At 44.2% G+C, this 14,032-nt stretch overlaps 1 protein-coding gene across 9 annotated transcripts; it reads left to right on the top strand.

Moving 5' to 3' along the window:
• Positions 1-3,279: 3,279 nt before the first annotated feature.
• Positions 3,280-13,620, top strand: LOC120425403 (catenin alpha). Of its 9 annotated transcripts, none has more exons than XM_039589917.2 (10): positions 3,280-3,891; positions 4,148-5,061; positions 5,326-6,162; positions 6,239-6,305; positions 6,693-6,760; positions 6,825-7,006; positions 8,617-8,863; positions 8,934-9,050; positions 12,331-12,426; positions 12,763-13,620. In XM_039589917.2, exons 1-10 carry the CDS (start codon positions 3,741-3,743, stop codon positions 12,925-12,927), a joined length of 2,844 nt encoding a protein of 947 aa, XP_039445851.1. In that variant the 5' UTR covers positions 3,280-3,740; the 3' UTR covers positions 12,928-13,620. The 9 variants fall into 9 exon arrangements, with proteins under 9 accessions (XP_039445851.1, XP_039445850.1, XP_039445852.1 ...); XM_039589916.2 differs by lacking the exon at positions 6,239-6,305 and adding an exon at positions 6,507-6,579; XM_039589918.2 differs by lacking the exon at positions 6,239-6,305 and adding an exon at positions 6,507-6,579 and having other exon boundaries at positions 8,617-8,857.
• The last annotated feature ends 412 nt before the right edge of the window (positions 13,621-14,032 follow it).

Genomic DNA, 14,032 nt, shown 5'->3' on the forward strand with positions numbered 1-14,032 from the left:
TTGTTAAATCCTGAAAGTTTCATGAAGATATTTCATGATTGCCGTTTTTCTCCAAACCCCGAGTTGATTTACGGGTGCCACGATGCAAATTGGTTGAAATTTGAGGTGAAGACTCTCAAAATGTATCCCGTGTGCATGACGAAGCCCAATTTTTAAAGTTTGCTTTAAAAAAATACAAAAAATTAAAAACTAACGGTTTTTTATATGAAAAACACAAAAATACGTTTATATATTTTTTAAAATAAACTTTTTGAAATTCGGGCTTCGTCATGCACACGGAATCGGTTTAACAGGCCCTCACCAAAATTTTGAGCCGATTTGGTCTAGACAGTGTTGAGATATCGTGGCACCCTAGGTGGCACCCGTTTTTTGAAACATCTAACTTGAATTGGGTCCTAAAATGAAGCTTAGATTGCTGATAATATTGTTTACAGCGATAAAGCTTATTTTTCTGAGTATAATGACCCTTTGAACGACCACAAACAGTTTAAAATGGATTTTTAAATCAATTTTGAAAAATTAACCTCGCGGTCCTTCTTGACAGAAAAGTTCCTACTTGACAGCTCGTTCCAAGGGGACCATAGTTGATCCATCGAAAAAATGTTGTCTTGTTATAATTTTTTTTTTGCGTTAAAATGAAAAAAAGTAATCAGATATGGTTTTGATCGTGATTTTTACCGTTGTACATAAAAATTGACATAGGGCTTTAGTACCCAATTGCTATATCTCGGCAATGATGCAACCAAATATCTTCAAATTTGTTTTGTTAATAGGTGAAAATGTATATGTTAATGCCCTGGAAAAAGAATTTAAAAAAGGTTGATGTGTGTGCTCATACTTACCGATCACCGATCAGATAATTGAGTTCTCTGTACAAGGTCCAAACTCAGCTGCAAATTTGCTGCAAAAGCGCTATTAGTGCAGATATGAAAACTGTTTAGCTTTTGCTCGCAGCTGTTAAAGCGCTGTTAGTGCTGAACAGTGACATGATTTAGTGCTGTTTGGTTACTTGGGTGACCCCCAGTTGGGTCTCTTTTCTCATTACACGCAGAAATATTTTGTAGAATCAGCCTGTATGAGGTTTGATTTAACAAAATTTTTGTTGAATATAATCAACTCAATTCCACAAAAATCATTTGTTGTTTTGAATAAGTTGCTTAACCCTCTACTGCCCAAATTTTTTTTCGAAAATTTTTATTTTTCCCGTGTTCAGGAGGTCATTTTGAGCAACTTTTGTTTTACGAAAAACTTTACTTCTCTTGTTTTATGTTTTTCTTGTTTCATTTTTAGTATTTTAATTTGCATTTATCTTGTTTAGTTTATGTTTGTTTTTAGTAGTATTTGGCCTACCCTACCACCTCCTATCATTACATTTTGCCTATCTAATTTTTTCATGTTTTTACAGTAACTTTTTCAATTTTTTGCATGTTTTTCACATTTTCTGCTATAAAATGGAACCATTATCATTTAAATTGTAAATAAATGCGTAGAGGCATAGTCTGGGGCACTAGAAAAATTACTGCATACTTCTTTTAACTTAAAATATAGGAAATGTTAGTAAAAAACACAGCCAAAGTTGACCCCTAAAAAAATTAGATTTTTAAAAACATTGGCAAAGTCACATAAAACAAGTCAAACTTCCAACCCTAAATTTTTCCAAAATTTTAAAAGTTCTTCTTTCCAATGCTTTTTGAAGATCAAAAATTGGTTGAAAAATGGACTTTTGGCGATTTTTTAAATCGAAGCCCGTCTAGAGGCGGGGTTGGGTTGTAGAGGGTTAAACGTTTAGCGTTGATTCAACAAAAATCTTGATTTTCAAATCAACAAAACGTTATGTTGATTCAAATCGACGGTGACATTTTAAAAGGCATCATGTACATTTTGACACTTTCTGGGTTATTGCATATTCTGAAAGTACTCCTAATAAGCTCTCCACCAAAAATGAGCAAAAGTTACTTCAGTAAAGTCTGTTTAATCATGATTTTAAATAAAGTAACATAAAAAAAATCTCTGCCATCAGCAGTCCCTGTTTTTAAATCCCTGTCAACCTGTCAAATAAAAGACTACATGAACCTCGTGACGAAAAAAAAAGCAACATGAACAAAGCGCCATGTACATTCGGCGCAGAAAAACGAATCATAACAAAACGTCCCCCTCAATGACAGCAGGGTGATATAGACGTTGGTGATTTCAAAAGGAGTTATGTTTGTTTTTCTCAAATAAAATTACGGAAATGATGTTTTATTGAATTTGGATGATCAAGTATTAATAAAAGCAAGCTTCCCTGCACCGTGCGGTACACGCGGTTCACTTGTACCTCGGGTTTGCTTTGCGCCTGCTTTGTTCGGTTTACACCCGTACCCGACTCACACGAACCGAGGGTATTTTGGTTCATCGTACCAGCGCACCACGACACTCTCGGTTCGACGCGTCGGTTTTGTGTCTGGCACTCACCCATGGCATGAACCCGGTATATGAGCCAAGGTGCTTCACTCGTTACGAGCCGAGGTACGTGCCGTGGTACGCGCTGGCGGTACAAAACGGGTTCAATACCACGGCGCGTACCACGGCACGCTGGGTTCATGCCATGGGTGAGTGCCAGACACAAAACCGATGGGGCGAGCCGAGAGTGTCGTGGTGCGCTGGTACGATGTACCAAGATACCAATACACAAATGGGTTCAGGCACGTACCGAAGCTAGAAAACCAAACCCGCGGTGTGCGTTGGCACTGGCGCATGGGAAGCTTGAATAAAAGCAACGTTTTTCATCGTTTGTTATTATTAAAACATCTTATTTTGCTTTTATATTAAAATGGGAATTGAAAATGGATGCTCAACATTCAAATGCGGTTTTATCAAAACGCATGGTTTGTACATGATGCTTTTTGAAATGTTGGCGTCGAATTTGCCTGTACGAGGTTTCATTTAACAACTTTTTTGTTGAATATAATCAACGCCGATTTTGCGTTGAAACAAGCCTTAATTTTCTCAATTCCACAAAAATCATTTGTTGTTTTGAAAAAGTTGCTTAGACGTTTAGCGTTGATTCAACAAAAATCTTAATTTTCAAATCAACAAAACGTTTTGTTGATTCAAATATGCCTTATTTTTCTGCGTGTACCTACGTTGGGTTTTTTTTCTGTTCAGATGTGGAAACCCTAAGTAAAGCCCGTTCGAAATGTTCCGCCCGAATTTTCTCGCTTCTCCCTCTCTTCATCGACTGTTTACAATCGAGTTCCACACCTTCGTGGTGTGGGTGAACATCGACGAAAACAAATCGATCCAGCAGAGAAAACGAAAAAAGAAGTCCAGCTCCACAGCCATTTCTGTCACACCCTGCAAGCTTTCGCAAAAAGTGTCCCACTTTTGCGCTCGAAAGTAAACGAAAACCTCACCAAAGTGTAGTTTAAGTGGCGTGCGTCGTGCTAAAAGTGGATTTACCTGGAATCGGTTCCGGGATCGTGCGGAAATCTCGCGTTGAAAAGTGGGTTTTCGGGGTAGCCAAGTTCTTCTTTTTCTTCTTGGGGTGGTGAGTGACTGCGGGTCCACACTCCAACAGCGCAGAAATCCGTCGACCGTGGCACAAAGTGTGGCAGTGTGTTGGTGTTGACAAGGGAGAGACAGCCAGCAGCAGTAGGCGAGTTCAGTTGCATCAACACAACGGAACTCCGACGGTGGTGACTCATCTGTGACTCCTCTTCCGTGTGAGACAGCTCACGACTCCGACGACGGCGGCCGCCATGGGAACCTTGGACTTTGGCCAGGTGGCCCTCAAGTGGGATCCGAAAAATTTGGAGATCCGGACTATGTCGGTGGAGAAGACGCTGGAGCCGCTGGTGCTGCAGGTCACGACCCTGGTCAACACGAAGGGTCCCAGCAAGAAGAAGAAGGGTAAGCAGCAGAATTTATGCTAATTATATGCTGTGTTTGGGAATTTGCATCATAAAGAATGGTCGCAGGTACATTTTCAATGCGGGATTCTGAGAGACGATTTCTCAATTGGGATTTCCTAAGATTCGTTTGACCTGAATTTGTAGGCAACGAAATCGTTAAGTTGGTGCATTTCTGTAGAAGTTCAGTATTAGTCATGCTCAACAATGTTACAAATGAATGACAAAAAAATAACAAAATTTCTTGCTATTCTCAGGCAAATCCAAGCGCGCCAGCGCTCTTGTTGCAGCCGTCGAGAAGGCTACCGACATCTTCATCGAGCGGGGCGAGCAGATCGCGTACGAAAACCCGGACATTACGCAGGAGATGCTGTCGGCGGTTGACGAGGTGCGCAAGACCGGTTCGGCGATGTCGATCGCGGCACGCGAGTTCTCCGAAGATCCGTGCAGTTCGCTGAAGCGCGGAAACATGGTGCGTGCGGCGCGCAATCTGCTCTCCGCCGTGACGCGGCTGCTCATCCTGGCGGACATGGTGGACGTGCACTTGCTGCTCAAGTCGCTGCACGTCGTCGAAGACGATTTGGATAAGCTGCGCAACGCGAGCTCGCAGGACGAGCTGATGAACAACATGCGCCAGTTTGGTCGCAACGCGAACGAGCTGATCAAGCAGGCCGCAAAGCGCCAACAGGAACTTAAAGATCCCCAGCTGCGGGACGATTTGGCCGCGGCCCGTGCCGTGCTGAAGAAACATTCCACGATGCTGCTGACGGCGTCCAAGGTGTACGTGCGTCACCCGGAGCTCGATCTGGCCAAGGTTAACCGTGACCACATCCTGAAGCAGGTATGCGAAGCGGTCAACACGATCAGCGACGTGGCCCAGGGCAAGGCCACCTCGCCGCAGGACATTTACGTGGGCGCCGGCGAGCTGGCCGCCGCTCTGGACGACTTTGACGAGGGCATCATCATGGATCCGCTGGCGTACAACGAAGTTCGCTCGCGACCCTCGCTCGAGGAACGGCTGGAGAGTATCATCAGTGCGGCGGCGCTGATGGCCGACGCGGACTGTACGCGGGACGAGCGCCGCGAGCGGATCGTGGCCGAGTGCAATGCCGTTCGGCAGGCGCTGCAGGATCTGCTGTCTGAGTACATGTCCAACGTGAGTAGAACTACGGTGCGTTCAGAGAGACAGGTTTGAGAAAATGAACTAAGTGTTGTTGTTTGTGCGTGTGTTTGTTGTGGTTGGTTTGTTTCCTAAACTTATCATTTTTCATCTTCATTAAATTCAATTCCTAGTCAAAATTTTAACATCTAATGTTCATTTTCTTCATTTTGACTATTTCAAATTTCGCATGCATCTCTGAGTTAACCAAAAAGTGCTCAATGTCAACAATTCTTGCCAAAATCATATCATCACCTTGAAACTCTCTCCCCTCAGATGGGCACCAAGGAGCGCACGCCGGAGCTGGAGCGTGCCATCGGCCAGATGTACCGCAAAACGAAGGACCTGCGCCGGCAGCTGCGCAAGGCCGTCGTCGACCACGTGTCGGACTCGTTCCTGGAGACGAACATGCCCCTGCTGGATCTGATCGATGCGGCCCGTTCCGGCAACGAGAAGAAGGTCCACGAGCGGGCCGAAACGTTCACCAAGCACGCCGAGAAGCTCGTCGAGGTGGCCAATCTGGTGTGCAGCATGTCGAACAACGAGGACGGCGTCAAGATGGTCCGTTACGCCGCCGCTCAGATCGAAACGCTCTGTCCGCAGGTCATCAACGCGGCGTTGATTCTGTGCGCCCGCCCCAACTCGAAGGTCGCCCAGGAGAACATGGAAGCGTACCGGCTGGCCTGGGAGAACCAGGTGCGGATCCTGACAGAGGCCGTCGACGACATCACCACGATCGATGACTTTCTGGCCGTTTCGGAGAACCACATCCTCGAGGACGTCAACAAATGCGTGCTGGCGCTGCAGGAAGGCGACGCGCTGGACCTGCGAAACACCGCCGGCGCCATCCAGGGCCGGTCGGCGCGCGTCTGCAACGTCGTCGAGGCCGAGATGGACAACTACGAGCCGTGCATCTACACGAAGCGCGTCCTTGAGGCGGTCAAGGTGCTGCGCGACCAGGTCATGTCCAAGTTTGCGCAGCGCGTTGACGTCGCCGTGGACGCGCTGTCCTCCAACTCGGCCAAGGACGTCGACGAGAACGACTTTATCGACGCGAGCCGGCTGGTGTACGACGGAGTGCGTGAGATTCGCCGCGCCGTGCTGATGAACAGGGTAAGTGGGGTGGTGTCACTTTGTGGGGGGTTTTTTACAGGTTTAATCTGACACTATTTTGCGTACATCAAAAAAGGACGAAGAAGATCTCGATCCGGAGGACATCGAGGACGAGCAGTACACGCTGGAGACGCGCAGCAAATGTAAGAACCCAAACGTGTCCGTTTGTGTTGCTTTTCGTTTGGGTAGAAGTGTCCGTCCATCGTTAAACCTCCTCAATTTTTTCGATTCATTTGTAACCTGTTGTTATTGCTTATCTTTTCTTTCATGTGTTTGTGTTATCATTTGTCATTACCCTCACCTGCCTGTGTGCACGTCACGTTCGTTCCTTTTTCCGACTTCAGAGCTCGGACGAGCTGGACACGGATACGGAGTTTGAACCCGTTGAAGATATGACCGTAGAAACGAGAAGTAGATGTAAGGATCCCATTATTTGTTTTGTTTTGTAGACTAGATCATTCGCATGCTAAATGTTCAATGTTCTGATCATTGTTTGGACCTTCTAACTAATCTTTGCCTTCATCAACCAGCGAGTGCCCACACCGGCGATCAGACCATCGACGAGTATCCGGACATTAGTGGAATCACAACGGCTAGGGTGAGTGTCGCAACCTGGTTTCAACCCCACAAAACATCTAATCGCCTACCGCCCCAAATTACAGGAAGCGATGCGAAAGATGAACGAGGAGGACAAGCAGAAGATCATGCAGCAGGTCGAGCTGTTCCGGCGGGAGAAGCTCACGTTCGACTCGGAGGTGGCCAAGTGGGACGACACCGGCAACGACATCATCTACCTGGCCAAGCACATGTGCATGATCATGATGGAGATGACGGACTTTACGCGGTGAGTGGTCGGGGTTTGGGCAATGGGAAGAACCTTGGCGTGGAAACACGGACACGAATCGGAACATGGAATGTACTGAAGGGGGTTGGAGAGGTGAGACAAACTGACTGCGATCGAGAGCGTGGAGGATCTTGCGTACCTCGGATGTTTGTGGAGCCCTACCAAGCGGGCTTCACTGGAGCACGCGCTACCACGGACCAAATACTTTGTCTCCGACAGATCCTCGAGAAACGTCGTGAGTACAACGTGCAAACTCATCATCACATCTTTATCGATTTCAAGGCGGCTTACGATACAGTAGACTGACTCTCGCCAAGGGTTGCGGCAAGGTGATGGCTTATCCTTGCGCTGTTCAACATCTTCCTTGAGGGCATTATTCGAAGGGCGGGCATCGAAACGAATGGCACGATCATCGATGACATCGCGCAAGAAACCTGGAGACGGTGATGAAATCTACACGAAAACAAGTCACACTCCTCTAACTGTGGATGGTGATGAGTGGGAGGAGGTGAGCGGATTACGGACGACCCACACATCGGATCGAGTGCAACGCCGCACGAAGTTGACGATGTACAACACACCAATCCTCTATGGTCACGAGACCTGGACGATGCGGCAAGAGGACGAACGTGTCCTTGGAGTCTTCGAACGGGAGGTGCTACGAACGATGTACGGAGTGCGACGAAGACGCATTAATAACAAAAACCGACCATCGCCCCCAAGGGAAGATCGGGAGTCTAAGTTGGGCTGGCCATGTCGCCCGAATGGACGAGGGCCAGCCTGTCAGACTGCTTTTTGAAATCCCGAACCAGCAGGCAGAAGAGCAGGGAAACCGCGCGCTCGATGGGGAGATCAAGTGAACAGTGATATCCGGATGATCTGTAACCTGGAAAATTGGAGAGTAGCAGCACCAGATAGAGGAAGATAGAATCGTCTTCTTGCTACAGCACGCGTACCTAGTGCACTATGCTGATTGATATGGGATGTACTGCAGCCTAAGCGTAAGCCTCATTCCACTGTTTGTGGATGGCGATGAGTTTGACGAGGTGTACCGGTTCGTGTACCTAGTATCGTTGACCCCAGCAAAGTGATCCGGACTCCTATTCACGCAGGAAATGTTGCTTACTTCCGAATACGGAACCTTGAAAGCTTGTCGAGAGCAACGCCGAACAAACCAGACAGTGTACAAGACACTGATCATCTCTACGGTCACAAGACCTGGACGATACAGCAAAAGGACAAACGGCTCTTTGGGTTTTTGAACGGAAAGTGACAGCTCAATACATGAGCGGAGAGAACCGCAAGAAAACAATCAGAAGTGACCAGTCTTCCCAAATGAACCGGCCAATTTAACAGAGCTCGCCGTCTCATCCAACATCCTTTGATCAGGTTCAAGCCAATGCTTCATTTTGGATTGCTTCGCCTGGTTTGAACCTGAGGCGAGGCTTCCGAGGCTTTTATAAAGTGGTGATGTGAACCCGAAACAGAAAAATTAACCTAGTCAAGTCGATGGCTTAGACTTCTGGGATCACTGGAAGTGACCGAAAATACGAATTGAATTTAAGAAAAATGTAAACAAGCGATTAATATTTCCCCCTTTCACCCCACAGTGGACGCGGCCCCCTCAAGACTACCATGGACGTGATCAATGCGGCGAAGAAGATCTCCGAGGCGGGCACCAAGCTGGACAAGCTGACGCGCGAGATCGCCGACCAGTGCCCGGAGAGCTCCACCAAGAAGGATCTTCTGGCGTACCTGCAGCGCATTGCGCTCTACTGCCACCAGATCCAGATCACCTCGAAGGTCAAGGCCGACGTGCAAAACATCAGTGGTGAACTGATCGTGTCAGGGGTAATTGTAAAATTTGTTCCTTTCTCTTTAGTTGAGCGATATAATCTACCGTTGACCGTTTGCTTTTTGGTTCCAGCTCGACAGTGCCACCTCGCTCATCCAGGCCGCTAAAAATCTGATGAACGCCGTGGTCTACACGGTTAAGTACTCTTACGTCGCCTCCACCAAATACACCCGCCAGGGTACCGTCTCGGTAAGTTTGCGTTCCGCGTCGCCAGGTCCACCTTGGGTCGGTTGGTCTTCTAACTCCCTCCCCCACCCCTCAAATCTATCTCCAACCTCGTCCATCTCTGCAGCTGCTACTGATTCGATGCGATGCGATTCGATCGTCACTAACCCATGTATAATTTTCTATCTTTACCCCCTCTCTCTTTCGTAACCAAACCTAACTAACCAACCACTTTCTCATCGGATCAAAATTGTCCCTTTCGATCGTTCAGAACTACGTAAGTTGTGCTCGGTGTTGTTATTCCTTCTCTCTATCTCATCTCGTAGTTCTCTCAAAACTCGCCAGTGTATTTCAACCTTGAGTTTTTGCGTTTCGTTTTCTTGAAATCATCCACACACCAGCACAACACCCAACATACCGACACCAAATAACCTCAATTTGGAGTGAACATAAAAGTCCTTTAAATTAATTGCCATTCCGCTCGTAGTAGATCGCTAGCAAGTGTTTTCCGTACGCTGTTTATAACCTAGATTTCGATGTTTTGCATATTCCTTGGGGGGAGTTGTGCGAAGAGAGCGGACATTGAAAATTTCATAGATTCACACGCCCTGGACTAACGAAGCAACCAATTCATGAAATCGAAGCAACCATTGAAACGGTTAGCCACCTGTCACCAATCTACATCAGACACTCGAACAAACAAGAAGCAGTAAAATTAGCTCTCTCTACGGAATACAACATTGGCGACGAGGAAAAGCCAGATTTTCACCGTTGAAGAATAGTTGCGGATCTCAAGGATGTCGGAGGCTCTCAAACTTATCGACTTTGTGCTGATTGTGCACCACGGCTGACATATCAACGCGGATCAAAAAGGCCACAGGTGCTTCCGCAACTCAAAAAGACACACGTTACGGAAGAATGCGCCCAAGACTTGTCGAAAGAAGCTAGAGTCGAATCTATAAGGACACAGAAGATCAGAAGGCTTGTAGCGGGGAAGTCTCACACCGGAAATTAATGCTATTGGAATTAAGCATTTTTTATGGGAACGATTCAGGAGCGTTATACCACAGACAAACAGACGTGAAACTCTTTTCTATTCCATCGCCAACGAAAACGGTCAATTCAAATTCAAACAAGCAAAAAACATGGATGCCATAGTACCGCAACGAGACACGATCAAGAATGATGTCGCCACCGTACACTTTGACGTTTCTTGAATTGATTGGTTGTGTGTGTGAGCGCGGGATATTTCTGTTTATGCCGCTTGATTGCTGTTGCAGCAGAACAAAAAGCACGGATTTAATTGCATAAGAACATCGTTTTGATCAAATTTGATTCAAATTTGCTATGAAATGATACACGAGTTTTTGATAAACTAAAAGAACTGTTATTTTGGGAGATTTTTGAATCCACGTTGTTGTTTTTTGCATCATCAACTGCGAAAGCAAAATATTCCTATTGAGATTCTCGTTAATTTCGCCACTCCGTTTAAAATAAACACAAAAGTTTTCTTTCCTACACTGCCGTTCTACGCATAATTGTCCCATGTCATAATTGGTCGATTCTGACTTTTTGTCATTTTTAGGTTTAGTTTGATGTTTACTTTTCGAAAAACACATAAAATCTAGTACTTTGTTCGGAAAATCCTTGAAAACAACACCAAGTCTGTTTGTCCCATCGTTGTTACTCTACGCATAATTGTCCCACCAAGTATTTTCTTTCACGAAATTATCAGTTATACGAAATATCGTGTCTTGTTTACCTTTTGTATAGCAAGAGGATTACAAATAACAGTGATAAACTGCTAACTGGGATGATTAGGAACTTATAGGGTGAACGGGACAATTAAGCGTAGAAACACAAAAAATGGTCGAAAAATTTCAATCTCGTTTTCCTTAGTTGCACTTTTTTGAACATGGGACAATTATGCGTAGAACGGCAGTACAGTGAGTCAAATATTTGTCCGTACCCCCCCGTACGGGAAATGTTTGTGATATAAAAGTACATAAAATTCGACTAAAGTGCCATGTTTTATACATCAATCGACGCGGCAGAATGTCCTCTTTAAGACACTGTCATTGGATTTGCAAAAAACCTTTTCTTAAAAATATAAAAATTGTTTACTGAAAAAAGTCAAAAAAAGAGGTCAAATAATTGTCCGTACCCCTAGTAAAAGTACAAAATCTGATCGATTTGAGTGAATTTATTTATAAAATGTTGTTTCTGTGTCAAATACTAGTACCTCTAGCCAGTTTGTGACAACTTTGAACTTCTGATAACTTTGTTTAGTTAATTTATATTAAAAATTGGATTAAATTTAGTTTTTTAAAGTAAAACTTATCAAAACATTAGTTTATAAACAACTATTTTTATAAAATTGCTATTTTATGTTGTAAGAGTCTCTATTGAACAAGTTTCAACAATATTTGTTCAATATACATTGTTTTCATCTTTTTTATTGACATTTTTCGACCAAAAATACTGTTTCGGAACAATACCGTTAAACAATCCGGATTGTCCCGGAACCGGTTCAACCCCTCGGAGGGAAATTTTGTGGTGATCAAATAGAGGACAAAAAAACCCACCTCTTGCAATTTGAAGCATCCAATTTCGTCCACTACAGCCCGATTACGAGTCCCTAGTCTGAAATTTGAAATTTTCAAATTCCCCAAGCAAAACATTCTGACCCAGGACGGTACAGAAATTCTCAGCACGGAAAGTGAAAATTTCAAATTTCAGACTAGGGACTCGTAATCGGGCTGTTGTGGACGAAATTGGATGCTTCAAATTGCTAGAGGTGGGTTTTTTTGTCCTCTATTTGATCACCACAAAATTTCCCTCCGAGGGGTTTGGATGGATTTTTTGAAAAAATCAACTAAGATTCACGTCTGTTTGTCTGTGGTTATACACTAAACCCCCGGTGGTTGGTCACTTTTTCGTTTGACACTTTTTTAGTTTGTACCCCGTTGGTTGGTCAAAGTCAAACTAAAAAGTGACGAACTGTCACTTTGTACACGGCGCTCACACACACTATCAAAAGAAACGTTTAGTAGTGTGTGTGAACTCCGTGTAAAAGGGGTGTCAAACTAAAAAGAGACCCCGTTCGTTTGACAACAGTTGGCGTCAAACCATAGGGGTTTGAGTGTAATGAAAAAGTTTATCACATTGAAGAGCGAATAGCAACAGAGTTGACTTATCCAGTAAAAATAGTATACTTTTAAAAATATTCTATGTTAGTCTTGTGTGCCGTTTTGCAGGGCTTCTTGCCTACTCAAGTTCAAGTTAACGTAACTTCAAATTTCAGGGCAGGAATACCGCACTCCGGAAAAGGGTATCGACGGACGTGTCGCTGGAGCTAGACGCCCTGCTTCGAAAGCAAGAACCCACGGAAGTGAAGAGAGTTTGTGCACTTGATTGGAACTGTTTTAGCTCATATCCGTCTTCAGCGCTTGCAGTGTGATCGTCGTCCGGAAAAGCGCTTCGCTCGGGAACAAACTGAACACTCATCAATTTATCGCTATTTTTTGGTTGTGTATCACAGGCAAACAGACGTCCCTCTCCCAAATCCAGCCTGCTTGTCTGTGGCTACATCTCTTTGTACATAAATCATTTTTACCATTCGCTTCTAGGTTATGGTTTCGCTTTCCATTCATCAAATCGTCTTCTTCAAACCCCGTTGAAATCGAACCCTATGTAAACTCACCGTCCTCACCTGCTTCGCCCCCCTTTTTTACAGTCGCCGATCGTGGTGTGGAAGATGAAGGCCCCGGAGAAGAAGCCGCTGGTGCGCCCGGAGAAGCCGGAAGAGGTTCGCGCCAAGGTGAGGCGCGCCTCGCAGAAGAAAACTCAGAATCCCGTACACGCTCTCTCGGAGTTCCAGAGCCCGACCGATGCGGTCTAAGGGGACTAGGGGTCGGGGGCGAACTCCGCAATATTCCGACAATTTATGCTATAAGATCATCCAAAATCATCATCCTAAACAGATTCCAAAAGTTGTCGAGGAAGGAAAGTCTATTGCGTGCGCGATTTGTTCCCGGAACAAAGCGGGAAGTGCGCAAACTTTTTTTTTATCGGAAAAGCAGCAGATCAGTCACATGAGAGGGAATTTATTCCAAATAAATTTTTATTTATTTTTATTGCGTATATTTTTTTAATGCGACGAAACTGAACGGACTAAAAGCGAGCAGCACGCGAAATAAAAAAATAAAGTATCGATTAAAATTAGGGTTGTGTATTGAAAGATTTGTGGAATGAAATATTTGGATCTTTAAAAACTCGATTGGAGACAAATTTTTATATTTTCAAAAATATTTTTCATCGCGAGCTTATATTTATTTTACACACTTTATATTGAGTATAAGTTTTTTATATTCTCACGCAAATAAATGGTGTTAATCAGTATTCTAAAAAAAAAACAAATATATTACAAGAAAAAAAACAAACAAATATTCACTGATACAAAATAAAGAGAATCTTTCAAATTGAAGCATTTTAATGTTAAAACTTGCCCGAATTTATCGCCAAAATAACAGAGGATAGACTACATTTGAATAAAGTTTCCAAAAATTAGACAGATATAAAAAAAAAAACAAAAGACATAAACGCGAAAGTCAGCGCGATAGCTCAACCACAAGTCAATCACTAGGCCACGCGGCTGGGCCACAAGCTCGAGAGCTATAGAGCGGGGCAGCAGCAGATTTAAAAGGAGCAATGGATAATGTTACGGTGTTACAAAGTCTCAAAAAAGAAAAGAAAAAAAAAATACAAACGAAATCTGATTTTAATTCGCACACATACTGCACGCAAAGAAACATGCAAATATTCTATAACCAACTATCGTGTAATAAATGGAAAAAGTGTAGTTGAAACAATAAGGTGTTTAAGTAAAAGAAAGAAACGACCCAATCCCTTAACATTCCAACTCACTGTAGGGATTGAGCAGTGTCAATGGGAAAAATAATATAATTTATAGAGAAACATTTAATCAATTTCAATCAAACACAAAA

This window comes from Culex pipiens, chromosome 1 (genome assembly GCF_016801865.2).
Source record: "Culex pipiens pallens isolate TS chromosome 1, TS_CPP_V2, whole genome shotgun sequence".
NCBI classification, from domain to species: Eukaryota; Metazoa; Arthropoda; class Insecta; order Diptera; family Culicidae; genus Culex; species Culex pipiens.